The sequence below is a fragment of the Drosophila bipectinata genome, chromosome 3R (genome assembly GCF_030179905.1).
Source record: "Drosophila bipectinata strain 14024-0381.07 chromosome 3R, DbipHiC1v2, whole genome shotgun sequence".
NCBI classification, from domain to species: domain Eukaryota; kingdom Metazoa; phylum Arthropoda; class Insecta; order Diptera; family Drosophilidae; genus Drosophila; species Drosophila bipectinata.
In genome coordinates, this window is record NC_091739.1 from 23328689 (window position 1) to 23354131 (window position 25443).

At 41.3% G+C, this 25443-nt stretch overlaps 3 protein-coding genes across 8 annotated transcripts in view; all 3 read right to left on the reverse strand.

The window, feature by feature from the left end:
- Window positions 1–5437: 5437 nt before the first annotated feature.
- GstZ1 (Glutathione S transferase Z1) lies at window positions 5438–6373 on the reverse strand. The gene is made up of 2 exons (XM_017233827.3): window positions 6033–6373; window positions 5438–5974 (listed from the first exon to the last, which is right to left on the reverse strand). The coding sequence occupies exons 1-2, from the start codon at window positions 6319–6321 to the stop codon at window positions 5511–5513; spliced, it is 753 nt and encodes a 250-aa protein (XP_017089316.2). The 5' UTR covers window positions 6322–6373; the 3' UTR covers window positions 5438–5510.
- Window positions 6374–6551: 178 nt separating this feature from the next.
- LOC108120253 (probable maleylacetoacetate isomerase 2) lies at window positions 6552–10278 on the reverse strand. Of its 3 annotated transcripts, none has more exons than XM_017233800.2 (4): window positions 9933–10278; window positions 8332–8509; window positions 7935–8265; window positions 6552–7879 (listed from the first exon to the last, which is right to left on the reverse strand). In XM_017233800.2, exons 1-4 carry the CDS (start codon window positions 9954–9956, stop codon window positions 7750–7752), a joined length of 663 nt encoding a protein of 220 aa, XP_017089289.1. In that variant the 5' UTR covers window positions 9957–10278; the 3' UTR covers window positions 6552–7749. The 3 variants fall into 3 exon arrangements, with proteins under 3 accessions (XP_017089289.1, XP_017089290.1, XP_017089288.1); XM_017233801.3 differs by lacking the exon at window positions 9933–10278 and adding an exon at window positions 8910–8928; XM_017233799.3 differs by lacking the exon at window positions 9933–10278 and having other exon boundaries at window positions 8332–8613.
- Window positions 10279–11564: 1286 nt separating this feature from the next.
- The window catches only part of LOC108120297 (uncharacterized), a 33214-nt gene continuing 19335 nt past the window's right edge, over window positions 11565–25443 (reverse strand). For 2 of the 4 annotated variants that reach the window (XM_070281156.1, XM_070281155.1), the window contains exons 6-12: window positions 24094–24212; window positions 23250–24021; window positions 22819–23190; window positions 19598–22669; window positions 19378–19536; window positions 18725–19176; window positions 11565–17178 (exon numbers count right to left, since the gene is read on the reverse strand). In XM_070281156.1, coding sequence (XP_070137257.1) covers window positions 17004–17178; window positions 18725–19176; window positions 19378–19536; window positions 19598–22669; window positions 22819–23190; window positions 23250–24021; window positions 24094–24212 — 5121 coding nt within the window. In that variant the 3' untranslated portion in view covers window positions 11565–17003. Of the gene's footprint in view, window positions 17179–18035; window positions 18144–18724; window positions 19177–19377; window positions 19537–19597; window positions 22670–22818; window positions 23191–23249; window positions 24022–24093; window positions 24213–25443 lie in introns of all 4 variants that reach the window. The other 2 variants (XR_011443130.1, XM_070281157.1) reach the window with 2 other exon arrangements.

The following is a 25443-nucleotide window of genomic DNA, read 5'->3' on the forward strand; positions in this document are numbered from 1 at the left end:
CCTGCAACGTTTATTTCGTGTTTAATTTGAAGCGCCCTGCGCATCCACCGTCACGGCCTACCATCCCCACTCATAAGCTCACTAAAGCGCCCACAACCAGTACCACTAACACTCAAAACTTATCCCCAACAACCAGTCTACAACATTATCATGAACAATCAAATCAATATCAACTCAACAATCAGTCAGTCAGCCTATCAGTCAATCAGTCAACCAACCACTTCTTTGCTCAGATCGATTTCAATCAGATTCAACTTCAGTTCAATCACTGAGAACGCTCATCAACGTAGTAGCAAATGAAAAAGATTATAAAAAACAAACAAACAAACAAATAAAAACAGCAACCAATCCTAAGCTAAGCCTCTATATTTAAGTTACAAGTTGTTCTTATTAATTTTTGCTATTATTGTTAAAAACTTACCTACATTTGTTCTTATTTGTGCAATATTTATATAATACGATTAAAATATTAAATCGAATGAAAAACAAGATGAAAAACATTATAATACGATGCAAATCAATAAGCAAACTGAAGAGAACAAAAACCTGGAAACAAAAGAAAGTAAATTTGAAAGTACAGTCGTAAATGCTAGTGTGCCTTGAAATATGCATTAACATCCAAAAGTAAACAAATCGAAAACGTAAGGGGAAGGAATGATGAAACGATGTTGGTATTTTATTTAATTTTGTTGTCTTACGATCATCATATTGAAGATTCAAGTGTCATCGGCAGGATGTAGAATATTCTAAAAAAAAAAGAAACAGAAACACAAATGTTATATGCAAAAGCAATAGACCGTCTTAAGCTAGGAACTATCCAGGCAAAGTAAATGCAGAATTCCAGAATAACGATGAAACGTAGCTTAACAAACAACAACAACCAAAATCATAACAAGCATAAATACACAGATCCCCCTTTCGTCCACCCCACAAAGCAGTCAACCAATCAGTCAGTCAATCAATCAATCAATCAGTCAACCAATCAACCTACCTATCCAACAACAAATGACATTTATTTCGTCTTCTTCGCCTTGCGTCAACTAATGGGAGAAATCTGTCAGGCCATTCAGAATCCAAGCACAAACTCTATTTACCAGACAGACCACACAGTCACAGTCTCGCCCCACACCACCCACTCCATAGATTACAAAAAAAAAATACCTGCCACATTGATTCCACACCCACTGACACTACACACTATGCCACACACCATCCATACACATTCACATATTCGTACTAAATATCAGTATCATATGCGCGTGCTCACTGAGTTATGTTTAATATATGAGTTTTATATAAAATAACTAAACATAGTAGAGGAAGGAAGGAGGAAATAAACACAAATATATATATACTTATATTTGTACTGGATCTGTGATATGTATTTAAAAAACAACAAAACAAAGAAAAAATATATTTATTAACAAAGAAAAGAGAAGTCAAACGATACTTGAAATTAATTATGAAATAATTAATTTTTTAATGAGACAACTAAGAGAAAAGAAAAGCTTTACTTGAAAAGCAAAATCTCCCCGGAATCAAGTTCTCAATTCATCGATGCATGGGCAGTCCAGGATAATCCAGGGACCACATGTCCAACTCCCCACCCCATATGCATACGTATTCGGTCAAAAACAAGTCCTTTTTGCCAATTTTCACTCTGTTTCTCCAATAATAATAATGTCCGATTTGTGATCCAACCGAACCGACGAATGTCACTTCCGAGCGGGTGACGAAAGTAGAGAACTATTTGGAAGATATGGGCCGCATGCCACATCCCATCCTATCGGTTCGGATGTCCTGCGACCCGCTTTCGACGTGTTTATGCTTGTTTGGATTTTATTGTTTGAATGCGTTCGTTATTTGCTGTACAAATTAAAGCTTCTCGTCAACATCGCCGCCTCACCAATTTTGGAGGGGGCGGCCTTAGCGCAGTCTGGCTAAGTCCAAGTTGCACCAATCGGCTGCATGATTGCTTTGTGCTTACCATCAACAGAACCGTAATGCCAAGCACTCGACCCACTTATCAGACACATTTGTCATGCCAACTCATGCCCCCCCAAAGTCGCCACCAATCCCAAGCCACACCCACTTACCACTGCAATCATTTGAACTAGGAAGCTAGGAAACTAGGAAACTTTGGAAAGACGTGCGCATTGAGTTTTCTTCATCAGAAGTTTTATTAAATCATTATTGAAAGGCATCTATAACAATAAAAATAGAAGATTATGAAAGGATATGATGGTAGATGAGAGTAATACAGCTGTTATTTCAACGACGGAGTCTATTAGTGTTAAAGTAGTAGGCATAAAAGCAACTTTTATTAAAATATATACATACAGTACATAAATATATCTAAAGTAATTCGAATTCGACTTTGAGCATTAATGGAAAACAAAACCAACAAATGAAAGGAAAACAAACACAATAAGATGTAGCAAGAGTTTGCTCTTAAAAATCCGTAATTTGATAAAATACAAAAATATGTAAGGAAGAGTTCAATTTATCAATCAAATCTCGTATAGGGCATACATACACATATTACATGCATAGAGGCATCCTTGAAGCAAGGCTTTAAGTGTGTGTACTTTAAGTATTGAAGCATACTTAAGTCAAGAACGGAGAATAAACTTTAACTATAATTTTGTTATGCGTTGCCACCCACACTGTTATTAGAACAATTAAACATTACGGATGCGTATGCATTATATATAAATGTACACACCCCCATAAACATAAACATATACTTGTATGTACGCATATATTAAATCGAAAACACACCCTGAGCAGGTCAGAAATAATGTTTGAAAGCAATTGCATTGCTTGAGTTGCGTCAGAGAGATGCGACAGCAGGATCGGAGGACTAACTGAATCATTATATAACCTCATTATAGCATTGTATGTATAAATCAACCGAATTGGCAGCGAGTCGACCCGGCCACGGAGAAGTTCATTCAGCAACCACAGCAGAAGCATACAACATTAGTAAAATATTAAATACTATATATACATACATATATATATTCGCATACACTAAAAGTATAAACAAGTAGTCGTTAGTGTGATAAATAAAATTAATATTAATTAATTCAAACAAATAAAACGGTTTAACGATTGAAGCAAAGAACTCGCAACTCGATGGGGTCGTGCAGGGCCTCACTTTCCCGATCGAAAGGACCGTAAAGTGCAGCCCGGCACGAGCCCCCAAACTATTTATTTATTTAACTTTGTTTCCATTTCGGCACAGTTCATTCGGCACATGGTCTACATCAAATAAGTTGTATAGTAGCCTAAAAATTAAATTAAAAAATTATCTGGAAGGAAGAAAAATTCAGTGTACAAATAGGTCATGAAAAACTAATCATAAAAAAAGACAAAGAAGCGAAGCCCCAGTGTTGTGGGGTGTTGTCGAATATTCTTCACATAGAAACTTTCTCAATTGTCAACCAACCAACCTATGAAGTTGCATACGTGAGTACCTTAGAAGAAACAAAAACAAAACTAAAATAGTTATTATTACCTGGCCAATATCAGAAGCAGGTCCTCAGAAGTCCAACATTTCGCTCAACATGTAGGAATTATTATTGCGTTAATATTTTATACATACGATTAGATCTAATCATAGCAGACGCTCTAAATAATCTAATTTAATAAATATTATTACTTTGCGGATTTCTAAACGTTTCTTAGGAGAATTCAATAAAGCAAGAAAAACCAGAATACCAGAATGTTAGGGCAACACTAGCACACTCTTCACTCAATGTCAAATTCCGTTGCGCACTATTAGAAGTAACGAACAGCAAGCAACCCTTTTCGATCTCTCAATAGTTATTTAGAAAATAAATTAAAAACGAAACAAATTTGTGAATTCGACATTGATCGATGGCCATTCGAATGCGCGGAACATTTAGCAAAACTAAAAAACAAAAAAAAAAAACAAACATCATGGAAACTCATTCAAAAGTAAAAGTACTAAATCTTTTATGATTTGACTGTGATAATAATAATGACAAAATGAGAAATAAAGTCGGAAAATGTAAACAGATAAAACGTATATAGAGTATTTAATTGTATGTAAATACAGTGCCGCCTAAATAGGCCAAGCAAGTGTAATATTAACCTAGGTGCGAACACATGAGGGCTCCAACCGAAAACTGTTAACCGAAAAGCGAACAAATCCAAAATCCAAGCGAATCATTCGATTTGCGGCCATTCTGGACTGAAATCCAGGCCAGGGCAATGTAGGAAAATATGTGTTTAAGTAGCGATAACGAGAACGAAATACATGGCGATGAGAAACAAGTTTTACTTATACTTATAGCAAAATATTTAAATAAAATTTTAGCAAAACAAAATCCCTTTCTGAGTGCAAATGAATCCCAGTAAATGAGAATCGCGAAATCCTAATTGAATGAAATGATGATATGAACTAAAAGCAAAATGAAATCAACGACATTTAGTTATGATCGATTTACAAAATATAATCAATTGACGTTTTTTAATGAATCAACTAGCAATGCAAAAGATTTTATAGAATTATTCATTTAGTATTTGAAATCGCAATAAATGATCATCCACACATAACCATGGAATAAAGTAGTTTTTTTTTTATTTCCTAATATCATTTTACAAAACATAGATTTGACGAAAAATGAAAGTAAACAAAAAACAAAACCGAAAGATAGTAAATACCGAAAATAGTCTAGAGAAATATTAAAAGAATTAAATCAAAAAGTATCCCTACAAGAAGATTCTTTAAAAGTAGCTCATTCAAGTTTTAACAAATCGAAAACATAATTTTTGCAATTAAAGAAACGATAAGAAAACTTGTACAATTGCGAACAAAAAGTATGCAAACAGTTACTCCTCTCAACATACATATATATATAAATATATATATAAACATAGCTATATAACCCAAAATGAATCATACTCGAACAAGAATGATGCAGATTGCGACTAGAACTTTATGGTAAATGGGCCAAAAGGCCGAAAAGTAAAACGAAAGCTAAGCTAGGTAGGCAATCGATCGGAACCGATGTTAGATACAGTACAGAACATGCATGTATATCGAATGTAATGGTAATGTTATGTAATGCGTCCGGCGCATCTGTATGTAATAGTAATTATAGTAAAATTTGTTGACTACATATATTCACATGCCGACACCAGGACACCAACATCACAGACTCACTCCAAACAGGAACGCCAACAAAAGCATACTAAGTACATACACAGATACATTATAAAGACCCGCATCCGCATCCAGGATGGAGAATTAGAAATGCAAAGTTAGGACGGTACATAAATGAATTACGTGAATTACACATTACACATTTAAGAACGATTATATAAAAATGACGAAACTAATAAAAATTATATTATAATTCAATATTGTGGTCTTAACTGGTTTTGGGCTAAAATATGAGTACTTTATTATGTATATCTTCTTGGTATAAACATTAAAACTATTAACTATAAATGCAATAAGAATGTGATTATAAAACTTCTTAAGCCTTCTTAGCAAGCTTTGGAGGGCAGTCGGGTTGTACGTGCGGATGGGAAACCTTAAAGGATTCCAGTTTAAGGAGGTCTTCATTCAATCTAACAATCGTTGGATAAGGGCTCATGTCAGTCTTGTACCGAAGGGCATTAAAGACCTGGGGTACAAGGCAAACATCTGCCATGGAAATCTCGTCTCCCACACAGAAATTTCCCGACGATTGGGCGAGTACCTTCTCCAGGCCCCTAAATCCTCGCGATATCCAGTGACGAGCCCAGTCCATATTTTTCTCCTCTCCAATGGTTTCCAGGACCAATCGATTCTGCAGGGGCTGGATGGCTGAACAAATGAGCTCCACTATTTCCCGGACTTTGGCTCTCTTGACAGGATCTTTGGGCAAATATGCATTCTGGGGGCGAGTTTCTTCGAGATAATGCATTATGGCCACCGAATCGCAGAGTGTGTTTCCATCTATTATCATTAAATGATTTTTTAATAGGTTGTGGAAAGGCGTAATACCATTACTTACCAATGTATAACGCTGGAACCGTTTGCATGGGATTTACTTTCAAGAAATCCGGGTTGTAGACATGAACACTGTCCTTTTTAAGCAAGGAAGTTGCTCTAATATCGTAATTTATGTCCTTCAATGCCAGAGCTATGCGAACTCGCCAAGAACATGAACTGGTCCAATACGAATATAGTATTGGCTTAGTGGCATCTTTCGAGGCATTTCGAATAAGGACGATAGGTCCGGAATGCTTGCAAATTAGTGGCAATTGAAGAGCCTTAGAACCGAGTTGTCTGATTGCAGCCATTTCTAATTAGGAAACCACCTGATTTTAATTAATCTCAGTGCCCAGCTGGTTTGAGAAGATACCTATCTTTAAGAACTATCGATAGGAGCTTTTACAAATATCCCCCCAAAAGCAGGCAACACTTTTCGAAAAAAGTCATGTAGAATCTGTACAAAAGGGTTTCTGTCTGTTGTGTTTGATTTTCGAATATAATATTAATATAATTACTAAATAAATTATATGAAATTAAATTTAATTTTTTAGTTTGAAGTTTATTTATTAATTATGTATGGAACTGTTACAATATTTCGGAATTTATGCATATAAGTTGGTTTCGTGTTCAATTTGGTTTTCGTTTGGTTTCGTATGCGAAAATGCGCAGCTCTGTCTATATAGTATATATCTTTGTATGATGTGACTATCGGCACTCGTCCTTCGCTTCGGCAACCGATTCTTGCATTGTACTTTCATACAGGACAGTTAGTATGGTCTTGGCAATGGCAGGCTTACAACTACTCGTACAAGGGTTGTGAAACAAATCCTCACGATTCAATTTACATCAAGTTGCTATTAAAATTAGGGTGCACTTAATTTGTTGGCTTTATATCATTCGTCTATGTGCATTGAGTTTGAGAGAAATAATTGATTACTTTAGTTACTTTCTTGAGTGGTATCAAAGAGGCATTGCGACATTTAGAACCATTAAATAGGTGATCCACCTTATCGGTTGGATAGTTCTTTGTAAATTACTTATGAGTTATTCGATTTAATGTATAGTTTGTCGGTTGGTATATATTACTTATTGGTTGACTGACGTTTTGTACTTTGTGAACGATTTGTTTAGCATTTGCCCAACTTTGACATGAAGTACTTATACATAGGTTTGTATATTTTCGATAGTTTTCAACCGCACACATGTGCTCTCGATTTGGTTTTTAAATAATTTTTGTTCATAGATCCCTGAATTGAATTTTGCTTTTCGTCATGAGTTTTCCTTGAATTTGTTATGTTTTTGTTAGCCTAAATAAAATGCATAAAAATAAGTTACATTTAATATATATGAGTTCATCTTTTAGATCATGTTCACAATGACAAACTAAGGGAATTCGAAGAATTTATTATTCAAAAGTTTTTGTTCCTTTTTTGAGAATTTTGCGTTTAAGATTTTGAATTTCTTGAATGGAATTTCGTTATACTATCGATAGTATTTTTATGCATTTATGCATATTTAAATGCTGTTAGCAATTTTTATAAATCACATCCGACTGTTTCTGCTTAATGGAATCCTCGCCAGCTTTGCCATATTTTCAATCTTCCACATCGTTTCTAATCCTTCACACGTCCTGCTCACTGATCATAGTTAAGGTTTTAGTTTGTCCTGTGTCTTCGGTGTCGAACTGCAATTCACTTTTTCGTTTTACGGCGCTTTGCAGTTGGCGTCGGAAAATTCTATTTGTTGGGCAGCTCCGGCGGACAGTCCGGTTGATTCGAGGGGTGGGCAGCTCGGAACGCCGGATTGCTCTCCAGTTCGCGGTCGATGCGCAGTATAATGGGATATGGGCGCAAGTCGACATGGAATCTAGATTACAGTAAAATTATTTAATAAAATTGAATAATAAATATTTCGTTCTAACCTTCTGGCATTGAACACCTGTGGTACGAGGCAGCAATCAGCCATGGAGATCTCATCGCCCACACAGTATTTTCCTGCCGAGGTGGACAACGCCTTCTCCACCGCCCGGAAGCCACGTGTGATCCAGTGCTGGGCCCACTCCTTCTTCTTCTCCTCGCCCACGTGGATGAGAACGATGAGGTTCTGGAGCGGCTGGATGCCAGAGCAAATGATCTCCACGATCTCGCGCACCTTGGCCCGCTTGTGGACGTCCTGTGGCAGGAGTGGTCGCTGCGGACGAGTCTCCTCGAGGTAGTGCATAATGGCCACCGATTCGATGAGGGTGTGGCCATCTATTTAAGAAAAATATTTATTAAAGGAGTTTTTTTTCAAAGTCTTTAAAGATAATCAATACCCACCAATCTGTAAAGCCGGAACCTGCTCCATGGGGTTCACCTCGCGATACTCATTGCAGTGCTGCTCGCCGCCCGACTTGATCAGACTGATCGGCTTGATGTCGTAGGGTATCTCCTTGAGGTTCATCGCAATGCGCACGCGCCAGGAGCACGAGCTTCGCCAATACGAGTAGAGTATTGGCTGTGTGCCGGGGGAGGAATCGGAAACAGAGGAATTCGGATTAGTAGACATTTTGACACAACCACAACCGTCGACCAAATGGCCGGGCCCGGCCTACAAGCTCTATTACGAAATCTGTTTATTATAATTAGTTCAGAACAGGTTGCCCGCTGGCTGATAACAAGTTGCCCAGCATAACACACAACACACTTAACAAGCAAATACTATTTTTCTCAAATTCTCAGCTAGTCAAACTGGTTTAATCATTTGCATTTAGTTCTAGTTTGTTGGTGGCGCGATAAACTAGAACTCTCAATTACGCACTTATCACTTTGCCCCATTCACAGATAAGACAGATTTTCTTAGGTTCCGATAAATAGATATATATATATTTGGCATATTGTATATAGTTTGTACCCACATGATTCATGGTGTGCAGACAGGAGCAGAGCTGGAGAAAGACTGATGGGCCGGCCGACAAAAAGCACAGCGTCAAGTTCGACTTGCACCAAAAATAGCGCCCGACAACAGCTGCAGAGCAACAGTGGAGTCGCGGAGAGGGTAGGGAAGCGGTGCGGGGAGTGGCAATGGCCGCTACCGAGGACGAGGACGAGCCCTAAAATGATATACACACAACGGATATGGCTGACTGTTCCGGCCTGACTTGGCCAATCAACCCAACAGAGCCTATCGAGCCACCCACATAGGCATCATCGGCCTCATCGGCCACAACGGCCACATGTGTACACGGAAAGCATAATAAGTTCCCGGAAAGTTCAATGAACCCATGGGAAAGTGAGGCCCGAACCATGGGGTCCGAATGGGTCCGAGGCGCGAAAGATCCCGAGTCCCGAAGTCCCGATGTGTGTCGCACCCCAAGGTCGGCTAGGGGCATTAACCTTAATCAAGTTGTCGTTGTCCTGAGCGAAGCGCGAAGGCAGCGCCAAGGACACCGGAGACCCCTGCTCAAAAGCCGGAGAAAATTGGCTCACAAGTTTTGCCGAGGGTGTGCTTTTTATTGTTAGGGGTTGTAAGTTGAGTCCTGTGTTCGGAGTTTGAGTCAAAAGCCTGCCGCAGGGTTGTCAGGCATTCGCATCCGTGCCAAATTTCGTCCTTTCGCAACAAACCAGAAACACGGTACACCCAGGAAGTGTGTCGTTCGACAACCCTGTTAGGGAAACTTTGCCGTGTGTGTGTACGCGAGGGAGGAAAGCTCACTGTTCTGCGCACAATCGAATTTTAGATATAGCCGGAGGGGTATGAGTGAAGCCCAGACTAAAGACTGAAGTCACAGATTGCTGCTGGCCGCGGGGTATGAGTGATTTTTGCGGGAATGAAATGGACTTTTGGCAACTGCCAACTGCCAGCCAGGGCGCCAATGACGCTGCCCGTCCTGGCTGGGATTCACATGGATTCACTTCCGTCCCACATTCGATTTGCTTACCTTGGCTATGGCCGAAAGGGACATAGCGTTGTGGTGGTACTTTGAGTAGTTAATTTTGAAGCCGTTCAGTGCAGATGCACAACCCCGATGAAGAGTCAAATAATTAAAACGCTCCGAGCCGGTTAGCTAAGATGCGGTAGTTGGTTTAAGGATATACGCTCTATATCCTGCACTGTCCAAATTATGTATTCGATTTTCACAAAACCACATCCACTGATTCCACAGATATTTATGGTTTGTTTTTGCGCACACACAGTTCTGTTTTTATTTGCAGCCGCTCAAATGCACTCAAAACCTCAAACTGAAAAGGCTTGGGCAAGCGCTAAAGGACAACGACAGGATATGAAGCCGAATCGCAACTGAACACACTGAACTAAATAAACGAGTGCGAAAGCGAAAGCAAAAGCAAACGCAAAAAGGACAATGACAAAAGGCAGTTTAGGTCTGTGTGTGTGTTGGTGCGATTGAGAGAAGGTGAGAGGAAGGACAATGCCAAAAGGAAGGAAGAACTCAGAGAGAGAGCAGTGCAGCTGCTTCTAAATGAGAAGAATTCTTCTATTGAAAGCTTTTCGGTTGTTGTCTAGGCTAAACTTAAAAGGGCTTAGTTTGCATACCCTATATGAGGGTGCTATAGTTTTGCCCGAAAGTCTGCAACGCTGCAGATAAGATATTACTGATATGACTTTAAGAAATTTCATGCAATCTGAATTTGGTGATGGTGATTTCAATTTTTTCAACTCCAAATTATTCCCGTTTAGCCAACAACCTTCAACCCATAAGGGAAAACCTCGTTTTTAAGGAATCCAAACACGAAAAATGGACAAAAAATCTAAAAAATATTTTGTCTCAGGATTTTGATGCAGAATGGTGGCAAATTGATCCAGAAATCGTTTAAGGTACTCCGCTTGAGAATCGGATGAGAATTGGGGAAGATATACTCATCACTGTGGGCCCTATAGGAAAAAATCCCATTTTCAAGGGATCCCATCACGAAAAATGGACAAAAAATCTGAAAAATATTTTGTCTCAGGATTTTGATGCAGAATGGTGGCAAATCGATCCAGAAATCGTTTAAGGTACTCCGCTTGAGAATCGGATGAGAATTGGGGAAGATATACTCATCACTGTGGGCCCTATAGGAAAAAACCCCATTTTCAAGGGATCCCATCACGAAAAATGGACAAAAAATCTAAAAAATATTTTGTCTCAGGATTTTGATGCAGAATGGTAGCAAATTGATCCAGAAATCTTTTAAGGTACTCCTCTTGAGAATCGAATGAGAATTGGGGAAGATATACTCATCACTGTGGGCCCTATAGCGAAAACCCCATTTTCAGGGGATCCGTCAGCAAAGTGGACAAAAAATCTGAAAAATATTTTGTCTCAGGATTTTGATGCTGATAGGTGCCACAAAAAATATGACTTTTTTTCAACCAAGGTACGTGGGTACTCGTTAACAAGGTTTTAGCTTTGACTTCTAACATTTCAACAAAAGGATTAAGGTGCGTATACGTAATATAGAAAAAAAAACTACATTAAGTATACGTATCAACCCATTTATCGTAGCAAACCTAACACTTGATCATTCGGTGAAAGACTTATCTTTGTAAACTTGAAAAAAACAACCATCGGTTTAGTTACGACCACCACTTTATTTTCGTTTGTGTTGTAAGTTTAGTTCATTTTCATTAAATTTGCTCAAATCATGTTCGATTAAATTACAAGTGCTTAAACCTAAAAGTATGTATGTACGTATGTATGGACTAAAATAGTTAACAAAGTTCGGCAATCAGTTATAGTTAGTAAAAACGAATTAAAAAACCCATTACGAATATATATGTATAACTAAAACAACAACTGGAAATTGAAAAGTTATATATTTCTTGCTTTCCGTTTTTCTTAATACTTTTTAGCTTGATTTTTAAATTTTTTGTCTCATGGGTAGACCCAGTTTAGGTCAGTTACGATTAGTAGAAATGCAACAATGTGTAAAACGGCTTAAAAAGAACCGCCACAACCAATAGAATATCACACCAAAAATGGCAGAGTACAACAAATCCAACAGAGACTCTAATCAGTGAGTAGTGTGTGTGTGTAAAAGAGTGTGTTTTAATAGGAGTGTTTATGAGGAGAAAACGTGAGGGACGCGGACCTAACTAGCTTGGTAGGAATCGGGCCATGGGGACGGGCCTCCAAAATCTGGAGGGCCTGTCCGGCCGTGAGGTTCGTGCCTGTACAGTGTGCTCTCGCGGGTGTTCGGGGCGTGGGCTGTTTGGGTACAACATTCATAAAGTTTATCTACCTCGGCGCTACCTAAGTTGTCGTTGTCGTTTTGCTAGCTAACAAAAGTAACTGTGTATATATATGTATAAAATTACCAACAAATTCATAAATTATTGTTGTAATACGTTTAGAAAATAGTGTCCATATATCATCATCATCATTCACTTAATACGCCGCATCCTGCGGTCTGCCGTGAAAGCTGCTGTCTTCACACTTATACTAATGCATTTGAAGAATTGACTACTATTAAATGGCAAAAGTGTGCCATAGTTTCTTATCCATTTCCTCGTTTTCATTTTTTTTTTTGGTTTTTTTTTAGAGTTTACATGGTAATTACATACATTTCACATACACATGCAATACACAATAATCATTGTAATTGTAATTATGTTAAATGTAACTGGTAACATCATGCTAAATACATTAATCCTCCATTATAGACAGCATCCCCATCTCTATCATCCGACTATATCCCGCCGATCTGTCTTCTTCCATTACAGTTATCAGAGATTTGACTTCTATAGCAAATACATAATTTTTTAAAAATTATTTGGAGGGAATATTCATGATTTTTTTTTTTTGTTTTTTTTTGTTTTCAAATATCGTTTACATTGATCATTTCTTTTTGTTTTTTATCAAAGTGAGTTATTCTCAGAAAATATTTCGTTTTCACTTCCTCGTTTGTGAGATCGTCTGTGAGATCGTGGGTGAGTTAAAAACAATCAATGACTTAAAACAAATTAGATTATCCATATCGCTATCGGTTTTCGTTGAAAGAAATGCAAGTTGCGTGCCGTTGTTATTTAATTTAATATTATTAGGTACCAAAAAGTGTAAAGCAAAGTCAAAGTAATTCCGCGTTCGAAATAAAAGCGTTTAAAATTGTTTAAATCTATTTTGATCATCAGTTTACAACCATGAAAACATTTAAGTTTACATTTACTCTTATTTATGTACATATATAGATGTACCATAAAATATTCGTTCATATCAGAATATTAATATTAGCACTGTATATAAATACATTTATATTTATTATGTGGTATATTTTTGAGTGTATGTGTCTGCATATTGCGAGTTAAATAGATTTACATGCTACGTACAATTTACGTTCAACAAGAGGTTACAGCATCTTAACTAAATGCCGTAAAGTAACAGTTTGCATCTTTATAAAAAGGTTTTCCTTTTGCGTAATACAGTTAAAACTTACATCGTAAATTTGTGAATGGTAGTTCTTTGTATATGGTACTTAATCATAGCAGGGCCGATCCGCCCGACACCCCCACATCCCTACACCAAACTCCAGTGTCGGGCCCTTCGATAATACTGAGCGGTAAAGTTTGTCTCACAATGCATAGCATATATATAGGTCAGATTCGGATTCGGATCGTACTCGATTCTTCTATTTCGGCACAGAAACGAAAGGAGTGTTTGTGGAATGCGTTGAAAGTACAATAAAATCTCATTATTTCGTATTGTTTTATTACTCGTCAGTCTGAATACTCTGAGATTTCGCCTATAAAGCAAAGATTCAAAAGCGGTGCCTGGCAGAAGATCCTGTAATTCCCATTTACGAGTTGATTACACCCTAATGCTTGCTCTCCACTGTCCTTCTGGATATCTCGATTTAAATACTGGCTTACTGGCTAAACAGGAATGCAAACATGCACATATAATATATATATTTGAATGGATCTCCCGATTCGGTTTTAAATAAAATTGATATGTCTAATAGCTATTATCAATCGTTTTCAATTTCAAAAGGTTTGTATTGTATGTCGAAGTAATTCTGTTTCATCATCTAATATTAATATTCGGTTTTACCCCTTTCGGTATGTCATTTATGGTAGTATGTGTATCTGTACGATTTACAAAATATTGCAAACAGATGCCGAGTGAAAGTGAACCACTCACGCAACTATCCACAAATATATATTAAATGTCATTGAATTGGAATGCAAAATGTATATAATGATGATTTTTGAGCTAGAATTAGTTCTGATTTTGATGGAGCAGGTGCAGCATGAGCTGCCATTTGGTTTATGTACAGGCTATATTCGTATAAGTACGTATATGTATTGCATAAATACAGTTTATCTTTACATTCGCTTAATGAACAATCACAACGCAGAGTATTCGAATAAAGTGAGTGAGGAGAGCCGCTGTAGCTGAGTTCTGCAGATGTCTCTCGAAGAAATATCGTTTAAAAAATAAAAACTCTTAATGGAATTCGTAATCAATGTCACAGATTGTCCCTTAGTTCTTGTGTTCGGTCGTGTAGCAGAAAATAAAAACTCAAGGCGATCGTATGAAAAAAGAAACAGTTGAAATCATTTAATTGGTAAACGATAAACATGTTGACACAGTAAATGAAACTTAAAACAAAATGTAAAATACAAATAAATTAGGCGATAAAGCTACTGCATTTGACTAGACATTTAGCTTCACATTTATCATATCTTTGTCTTTAGGAAACTTTTTTGAAAAGCAACAAAGTGCACACACATTTAAACTTAAGCTAACTTTAATCCTAAATTTGAACACTTACTTAAGGATAAACACTCATTTGTAGATACTTTATTTAATAATACTTAAGACTTACGCTTGAAGGCATTTGAGCATAGAACAGAATGGAACAGAATAGTTCGGTGAAATTTCAGTGAAAACGGAAGCGGAAACGGAAGACTGTAGATTGGAGACTGTAGAGACGTGTAGAGAAAATGCACACAACAAATATTTATTTATGTCTTAGGTGGACTTGGGTTTCTGCTTTACTTTCGTAAGAGTGCATGCAGTACAAGAGTAGGGATTATTGTACGCGAAAGTCTTTGAAAAAGTCGTGGAACGACTGTGAAAGGACCTCATCAAGGGCTTTCTGAAGGTGCTTTGTGGTGGGTTGCTGTTGCAGTTGCAGAAGCTGTATTGGTATCTATGTATGTCCGTATATCTGCTTACACTTATTGTATATAACACCGAAAAATATGAAAGAATCATGTGTTGCCTGTCAACTAAACCTATGACTATTGTTATGGTTATTGCGCCGCTGTGGGGTGGAGACAAAGCCAAAAATAAGACTAGCCAGATGGCCATTATTATCCGGCTTCAATGCATGGGGATGAGTTGTAAATCTCTGATTTCCATTGGCTATTTACAGCACCTGACACCTTAGTGCTTAGTATTGTACGATAACTGGCAAATACAACCATAAGAATTGCTATTAGTTTTTCACTTCCAAACATCTGTCCGGATCTGTCTGGGACAAAAGTGGAACATTATCAGATTTCCTGGGGGGTCAGAAGACTCATTAGACTAAACACGAATATTTAATTTGGTTTTGGTTTTTAGCCTTGCTTTGCTTTGGATTAAAACTAGATTAATTTACGCCATTGTCAATACATAATATACCACCCGGCGCACTGGCCTCAAAACTTTGAATCAATTGATCAATTTGTTGTAGTACATTAGCCCACTGTCCAAATGGAAAACGTGTGATTCTTGTTGTTGTTCAAATTACTGGCAGATTTACTGTTGTACCATTTAATTTAATATATGCTTGTATATAATTACTATGTATATCCTATATGCCTATATAAAACTGCACTGTCTATGTCAAAGGCAGTCGCCTCTTTAGTGTTGTCGTGTTCAGTGTACTCGAGGGAGGACTGGGGTTGGGGGATCTAGAATTATCAATAGAATAATGTCTTTTATGCGTTTTGGAGAAATTTGAAAGAAATCCTTATCCTTCCTTATCGTTTAGTTTCCTATACTCTTATTTACAGTGGTGTCCTTACAGCCTAGATCTTTGCATTAAAAGTTAAAACTTTTCTCAACTTTATTTAATTACAATGTGTGCGTGTGTTTTTTGTATGTGTGTGTGTGTGTGTATTAGAGTTGAATTTAGTTTCACGTTTTAGCTAAAATCGATTTTGATCTCACTCAATATCACTTGATTTCACTAGATTTTTTCCTTGGGCTTCAGGTTTTTAAGCCATAGTACATTAGTTTGGGTTTGTAGGTATATAAGTACGATCTAAGTAAAACTTCAACTACTTTGAGTTGCTGACTTGCGTCTTTAAAACTAGAACAACAATCATATATCGCATACATCGTACTCCTAGGCATGTAATCATATCCAGTATTCAGTATCCAGTATGTATATGTATATATATATAGAGATTCTCTTAAGACCTAAACATTTATCGCCCTAGTAAAGTATCAGTGTAGTGTGTTGCAACTATGTACGAGTATTTTTTTGGAGTAGAAAAAACTTGTAGTTAACAGTAAGTTATGCACTAATATTTATCATAGATCGGGATTTCGCTTTAGCTTTAGCTACAGTTATCAATATATAGTTAAAGAGTTACACCTACAGTCGAGTCGAGCAGAATAAACGGCTACTATGTATATAAAAAACGGTTGGGTATACATTTACATATCGTATTACTTCAACATAGATATTGCACTTGCCTACAATAGTCAATAACAATTCAATTTGAACTTTTACCAATCCTTGGCTAGACTTACATTCTAAAGCGAGTCGAAGTGTCTTCTACTTAGACGATAGATAGTTTGAAAGTGACTAAGACTGAGAGACAGAAAAGTTAAGGATAGGGATAGACCTAGCGAAGAAATGCCTTTAACTACTACGTACATGTGACATTGATTTTTAGACTCAAATTCGTCTAATCATAAATTCTAACAGTGGTAAACAATGCTTTCTGCTTGCTTAATGCGATTGTCAATCGATTTTTGTCCTAGTTGTAGGTTGTTGTCCTTTCAGCCTCGATCCTATGTCGTCGATGCGATCGTCGAAGTCGAGGCGACACTGTCCAGTCCAGATCCTGTCGAGACATTGACTTGATGGTGCTGTTGCTGCTGCTGCTGGTGTTTTGCAGATTGCTCCGGTTCCTGGACCCGATGGGTTTTCATGTGAGCACTACGACTCTTCACCTTATTGAAGACTCTGGGCAGGAGAAAAAAGCAGAAAACAGAGCACCATGAGAATACACAAATCAGGAGCTGCAACTCCGATCACTACTATCTAGGATGCAGGCTAGGCGGATTAATTGGACATTTAGATTAGTGAAGCACATAGAATAGTCAGCGATTATCATAAAATTGGTATTGGTAGAGCTCGTGCAAGAGGTGGTAAGTAGAGAGGCATGCAGAGATACGAAATAGACTTTAGCTTGGGTTTAATTTCAATTTTGGTTGTCGGTTTACTTCTTCTTACTCAGCCTTGTGTGGAGTTAAAATTTGCTTTGTTGTTAATAATAACTATGGAAAATAGAGAGTTTATGTTTAGAAACACAAAACAAAAAACAAATCAGTAATAAAATACATATATAGATATATTTTGTGGGAAAGAAATGGAAGAATCGAAAGTCGGGTGTGCGCTTTAATGATAGCAGGGTTCTAGATCACAGCCGCCTCGGTGATTGATCAAGTTTATACATTTTTGTGGTTCAATCATTGATGTATTTGCCGGATCTGGACACAGATCACACCGAAGGCTGGCTGCTTCCAATTTACAGATGGAGGATTGAAGTGGCTTTAAAGGTGAACTTTCCTCCAGTGGTTTTGTTTAGTAAATATATTTACAAAAGTTATTAAATGCAGTAAGCATTTAGCGCTGTGTTTAAGTTGATTATAAAAAAAGGAAATGAACAAATTACAATTGAACACGAAATTAGAGAACAGAGATCGAGTAGAATGAGACCAGTGAGAACGGAAGAGGGATGTCGAATCGAATCAAATCGAATCGAATCGAATTGAAAAAAAATAAAAAGTGAAAACATAAAACGAAAGCTTTCTACTTACCGAGCGGTTTGCCAGCGGCTGCCTGGCGACTTTAATCGCGTCGTTTGTGTGAGCTTGTGATGCTGATATCAGTTACGGTTACGTCTATTTGCGAGTTGTGACTCTTCGCTTTAAAATTGCAATTTCGATTTATTGAATTTATTCGTAATTCGTTTTGGTTTTTGGTTTATGGATTTGGGTTTTGATTTTTCAATTGTTTTTTGGTTTTTGGGTTTTCGCATCATGGAACAATACAATACAACAACAATAACAACAGTTAATATCGCTTGACGAAAACTCTAACTAAATGGCATAAAAGTTCGAAACTAACATACGAATAATAATAATGGAACTAAAGATTCAAAGGAGTATCTACAAAATATACTTTGAGCATAGAAAGACATAGAAGAGTGGTTGGCAAGTAGCGGAAATTTTACTGGGAAAATCAATCAAAAAAATTCAAGGATAAACTAAAAAAAAAACTAAAAACAATTTGCAAAATAAATCAAAGTCTAGAAACCAAATACTCGTATACGGTATATCGTATATGGGGCTTATTTTACGGTAGTACAACGTGCTTTACGATCTCAACTCAAGTCAATACGGGCACTCAAATCGCTTGCGGATTTTCGAATTGTTTCTTGGAAACTGGACGATAGTGTTGTGGCATGTTTTGGATTTTGGTAGAAATTGCTTTGGGGGAATCTTACTTGCCGCACACCTTGCAGGGGAATTCGCCGTCCTTGGCATTCGGGACAGCGGTGTTGCCATTGCCATTGTTGCCGTTACTGTTACCAATACCCGAATCCAGCTTAGAATTGGCTAAGATGGAGGACGCTGTTGCTGTAGTCGCGTTGGCATTCAGATTGCAGTTGCCACTGTTGCTCATTGCATGACTTGCTCCACCTGCTCCTACTGACGATGAGGCATTATTGTTGAGGTTATTGTTGCCACTTGTAAGTGTTGCACATGCGTATCCGCTGTTGTTGATGTTAGCATTGCTGACACTGTTGGCCGCTGCATGCTGGCCACTGATGTTGCTGTTGCTGCTGCTGTTGTTGCTGTTACTGTTGCTGCCATTGTTGTTGTTGTTGCTGCTGGCACTACGGCCGTAAGCGTGTATGCGGACATGGCCGTGCAGTGCCGCTTTCGAACTGAAGCTCTACATTCGGAGGCAGGCAGGGTTTGGTTTTGTTTTTGATTTTCGAGCGTTATGTACAAAAAAGAAAATAAAAGGAAAGAGAGCCGGTGAGGTGAGGTGGGGTGTTGCGAATGTGGGGGACGAGAGGGGTCGCGGGTTAGAGAGCAGTGGCTTCGTGCTCGGTCTGAGGACATGCTGCCGCATCTAAGGCCTAAAACTTACCGCTGAGCAGTCGGGGATCTCGCACACATAGGGTTTCTCGACGGGGGGCGTTACCACGACGACGGGTTCCATCTTCAGGTGAGATACCTTGTAGTCCACGCACAGCTTCTTCCAGAAATAGTACATCTGCACGCACTCGCCGGAGGACTTTGTCAGGAGCTGAAAAAGTCATAGATTTTTATAAGAATGGCTTGTCCATATTTAGAGTCTGAGCTCCTACCGTATTTGCAATCTTGCCAAAATCTTTGCCATGCTTCTCCAGACCTCGCAGGAACTGCTCCAGCTCGTGGGAGCTCCACTTCATCTGGAAGGCGCCGGACTGGGTCTGCAGCAGATTCAGTACCGCCGCCGCCGAGTTCCCGTGGGCCTTGAGCAGCGTGTGGAGGGCCACCTCCTCGGAATGACTGCCCATAGGCACGGCCGACGATTTGCTGAGATCTATGTAGCGCATCAGGATCTTCTCGTCTTCCTGCACTTCAGGATTCCACATCATTTCGGCGCCCACATCCTCACGCAACGCCTCTTCCTGAGGCCGGCAGCTGGGAATCTGTGCCTGGTAGGTCGAGCCGAGATTGACCTTCGACTCGTCTGAGAAGTCAACCAGACCCACCGGGTCCCCAAAGTCATCATCGAAAGCGTCGAACAGACCCTGGCCCAGCTGCTTCCGCACGTTGCAGTAGAGTCCTGTGCCCTTGCGGTCCGGATTCAGGATGGGAGCGGGAGTGTAGTGGGTGCGGGATGGCTTGCGCAGCTTTGAGCGGTGCGGCGAAAGGGTATGGAACTTGGAGAACTTGTGCGTTTCCTGGGGCGCGTTCGAGCGCAGTCGGCGCTTCAGAATGGAATTGGTTTGGTTCGACAGCGGTTGCAAATTGGCCACTGGAGTTGGCATGGACGGGAGCAGGGGCTTGTTGCCTGTTGTTACCGCTACAGCCGAGCCGCAGGCGAACATCAAACTTCCATCGAGCTGGGCTGTCTGATTTGTATTCATTTGGCAATCGGCGGGGAGGTGGGTATCGTTGCCCGCAACCAAATTGCTATTCGAACTAGGTCCGCTGAAGAGCAGGGGCTGGAGCAGGCTATTTAGGGGCTGCAGCCCCATGCCGCCCCCCTGGCTATTGTCCAGGAATTGATTTTGGGTTGGGAGCGACGTAAAGCCATGACCTCCCACCAGGGGCAACATAAAATCGGCCTGCTGATTGCTGGCCACAGGGAGAGACTCGGATTGATTCAGCTGTTGCTGTGGCAACATCAATTGTTGCTGCTGCTGTTGCTGTTGCTGCTCCTGCTGTGATGGCTGATGTTGCTCCTGCTGTTGTTGCTGGTACAGTGTATTGTTGTTTTGTAGTTGCTGCTCCAGGGGCTGTTGCTGCTGCTGCTGCTGCTGATGTTGTTGTTGTTGCAAACCCACCTGCTGCCTTTGCTGGCCAAACTCCCTAGGCGAAGAGGACAACAATGGATCCTCCGAATTGGGCATCATCTGCGATTGCAGGCCCAAGCCGGGCAGATAGTAGAGATCGATTATATTCTCGCCCTGTTGCTCGCTACTCATCTGCAACTGCATATTTTCATCGGGCAGGACCTCTCGCAGGACCTGTTTCACATCCTCAGCGGAACCAATACCGCTGGTGAAGAACGACTCTGAGAGCGGAGAAGTGGCATTGCGGGAATCGTTGAGGAACTCTTGGTCCTCGTCCAGAAACGAGAGATTTGTCTCGGCAAACTCCCGCAGATCACACTCGGTGTCGTCGTCCGTGCCGTTCAGTAGGTCCTCCACCTTAATGGAGGGATCGAAGCTGCTCTCCTCCAGCACCGACTTGAGCTTGAGGATCTTCTCATTGTCCTGCTCGTCCAGCTGCTCGATGGTAGCTTGACCGTCGTCGGTCTTGAAGTAGATGTGCGAGAAGTCCGTCTTGTCGCCGAAGAAAGTGTTGGTGGCATCCACAAACTGGGCAGCTGCATCCTCGATGAATGGGGAGCTCTGGGCCATGTTCTCGTGGCTCGAAGGCGGCGTGGGATAGGCCAGCGGGGAGTGAAGTGGCGAGGCCAGGACACCGCCACTGCTCCGCATGCTGGCTATTGCCTGAATCTGGGAACTGTTCTGCATGATCAGTTCCTTGGAATGGAATTGTTGGAAGGTGGGCAGCGGTGTGGTATTGGCGTTGTTCGTGACGGTGTTGTTGTTTCCAGTGTTACCCGATCCGGATATATTCTCCGTATCCAGCTTCACCAGCTGTGTGTGCACACTGTCCCCAGCATCACTCAGAAGGGCAAAGTCCTCGGAATGTTCGCTCTTTATCTGTGTGTCATCCTCGTCGTCTTGCAGGAGCTCCATGGAGTCCACCGTCTGCAGCAGCATCTCCGTGTCTGTGACATTGTAGACTTCGGCATCGTCGAACAGATCGGTGCCGTCACTGGTGTAGGTCACTGTGTAAACTCCACCCCCGCCACTCGTGATGACACCTCCCGATGATGTACCGCCACTCGACATCTCCTGGTTGGGAGTTATGGTCAGTGAAAGCGGCGTACCATCGCCCAGGGAAATGTTACCCGATGTGCAGCTAGTGTTGGAGACGCTGTTCGAAACTGTTGAGGTGCTGCTACTCTTGACCAGACTACTCAAGGTGCTAAGCTTGCTCTTGGTGGACACCACCTGGACATCGGAGGGGATGATCACCGTGCGGTTGTTGTTTGTGATAATCTGGCGTCCAACTGTCTGCAGGCTGTTGCCACCAATGGTGGTTAATTCCGTAACAGCACCCATGGCACTCGTTGCTGAGGCGCTGGAGGTCATTAGGACACTGGACCCCGTTTGGGTCTGAGACTGGGTTTTCTTCGAGGTCACCGCGATGCGAGTGCCTCGCTTCAGGAGCTCTATGAGGGTGGAATCCTTGGGATCCGTGTTGGTGGCCGTGGATATGCCGCTGATGGTTCCGCCGGCCTTCAAGGCAGTCAGGGCACTCATTGTGGTGGTGGTGGGCACGTTGTTGGTGGTTATGGTGATGGTGTTGGTACCACTGCCCAAATTCAGGGTCTTGGACTGCTTCTGGCCACCACTGAAGATCTCGATGCTCTGAGGCAGTCCAATCTGCTGGATACTCAATCCATTGCTGCTCTTTATGGTGGTGGCTGCCGGAAGAACGGCCGTGGTGGAGCCCGTACTAGTTGCCAGCGTCTGGGTTTGTCCACTAGAGCTGCTCTTGGGATTGAGGAAGCTCTCCAGGTCGCTAATGGAACGCCTCAGTGGAGTGGTGATGCCACTGCTATGCGGTGGGGCAGGAACCACAAAGGAGCCCTGGAAAGATGATAAAATATGTGTTTAAGGACTTGGTAATCAGAGAATTAGAGGAAAGTCAAGAAGCCCTCAGATGTAGGCAACAAAAATTTTAATTTGGAATAACTCCTAAAACCTAAAGCCTTATTCAAAAGATACTTATAACTCACCTTTGTGATGTCCTTGCGTTTGCTTATAATCTTCTCCTCGATCAGAGCACGAACACCAATACTGGCCGTCTGCAGGGGCGGTCCACTTGAATCCTTCTTCTCGCTGCGCCTGGTTTCTGGATCCTTTTTGAAGTAGCCGCCATGGAGGCGCATGTGCCCGTTGAGGGCAGGTATGTTTTTGAACTTACGGTGACAGAGATTGCACTCGACCGGCTTGTCGAGCTTCACAATGTTGAGCAGGTGGGGGTTGATGGCGGCCACAATCTGTTGGTTGAGCTCCTCCTCCTTGATCTCTACTGGGGAGCTGGAAGAGGGAGCCACCATGTCGGTATTATCCTCAACGGTGACGGTCACATTCTGGGAATTGTTGAGCTGGAAAGAAAGGCGAATAAAATCAAAATTTTAAAAAAAGAAATAAATTTCGGGCTTACCAGTTGCATGTTCCAGGTGCGCGGCCTCGACTGGGTCGACGCAGAATTGGTATTAATCTTATAGGAGCTGACACTGGTGGGCGAGGAGACGGTGACCTGGGCACTCGTCTGTTTCGTTTGCTGCATGATCTTGCTGATGAGATCCAGCTGTTCGCGGGTCAGGCCCTCGCCCTCGAGGCTCACCCCGTCGCTGAGCGTTATGGTGGGGGAGCTGGTGGTGGCTATCACCGCACTCTGGCTGGCCGTCGACGAGGCCGTCCCCACGGAGGCGGAGGACGAGGAAGACCCGGAGCTGCTAGCCGTGGAGGAGGCGTTCGAGGAAGTCGAAGTGGTGGGCGAGAGCAGGGTGACGCCCGTCTTGATCGGCAGGTTCATGGCCTTGATCTGTTCATCCGACAGAGCTATCCCGGTAGCCGCATCCACCACCGAGTTGCCCGTGGAAATATAGGTGCGTATGCAGGTGGCACCGTCGGGCGAACTGGCATCCCCGCTGGCCGTCGCCGGCGAGAGGCTGAGAGTGCTGGTTGCCACCCCTACTCCGCTGCCGCTTACACTGCCACTGCTGCTGCTACTGCTGCTGCTGCTCGTCCCACTGGAGCTGGAGCTGGCGATGGGCGAGAGGGACTGGCTGGTGGTGGGCGTGGTCGCACCACCTGCGTGGTGGTTCTCTGAGTGTCGCCGCAGAGATCGGGCGTCGCAGTAGGACTTTCCACAGCCATCCGCCTTACATTCGTAAGGCTTCTTGTTCCGATGAGTCATCATGTGTCCGTTTCTGCAAGAGGATTGGGTGGAGTATGGGGGTGTATAGGTCAGTGGCTCAGTGGAACGAGCGTCATTTACTTACAAGTGATCTTGCCGCTTGAATGCCTTCGAGCAGAGCGCACAGATGTATTTCCGTTCGTCGCTGTGCGTCAGTTTGTGCTTGGCCAGTGCCGAGGCATTTCCAAAGATCTTGCAACAAATCTATAAAAAGGCCAGAGAAGCAAAGAACCAGAGAAATGTAATTAGCGCTGCCAGTCGACTGCCCTCTAGATAATTGAAAGCATTTCGGTCGTCGTCGTTCGCTGTTCGAACATTTTAATGAGCCACATTGCGTATACGTTATGTTGTTTTTTCTCGGCCACCTTGCCGAGAACCCCCATCCACCACCCGCGTACCGCATCTAAACACCGCACGCTAATTACGGCCAACGAATTCCAAACGAAACCCAACCGAAACTATCCCAAAAGCCAGACCACATTACACTCTAAACTATCAGCAGACACGTGTGCAACATAGATATGTTTGCGTGCAACAGAATCGGCAGTAATGAAATTCCCAGATGCGGTCGCCGCTGCTGACCAAACATTTCCTCCCGGCATCTGCAGTATCGTAAAACGTGCCATAAAATTTACTTCACTAGCAGCAGCAGACGGGCAAAATAAAAGTACAAAATGGGGGCTTCAAGTCCTCACTTTGAGCAACTGTCAGTTTTTCTGACAGACGTCGAATCGTGTTAAATGCCCCGCGCGAGAGTTGTTCGACAAGTCAGCGGATTGCCTTTGTTGTGGAAAATTCCACAGATGGTGAGAAATTCGAAATCTAAAATCAAAAGCCTTAAAGCCTTTGATCCAATATTGATAAATTTTTTCATCAAAAAAGGATAACAATAAAATTGTATTCAATTAAATTATTTTTGCAAATTGGATAACTTCTGGTTAGAAATTAGAATTTATGAAAGGGAGAAAACCATTTAGTAGAACTATGCTTGTGCAATAAATTTTCATAACGAAGAATCTACTTTGTCTTTGATGTATAAACCAGTCTCCTGATTTAATTTGAGAGATTGCATCTTTGAAAATATTTTTCTCTCACAGTGCAATGTGTTCAAAGTATTCCGTGAAAATCATTTCTGGTCTTTGATGGTTTCCCTCGATTCCGCAATTGGCAGCTCAGGCAATCGTCAAACCAATGGACCTGCCCTCATCTGCAGCATCTTAACTAGAGGGGCTCTACGCTCAATTAGCGCCGTGTATAAACACGTCCGACTACGGCCATAATATTAGTTCCAAGTGGCAGTACGGCGGACTTTTACGAGAGCGGGTGCGGGCGGGCCAACCGGAGCATTTTTTGTTGGTGCGCTCGTCTCACCTGCCACTTGGTCGAGACGACCTTAATGTCTGTTTATAAATATTGCACGGCAAGTGCCAGTCGG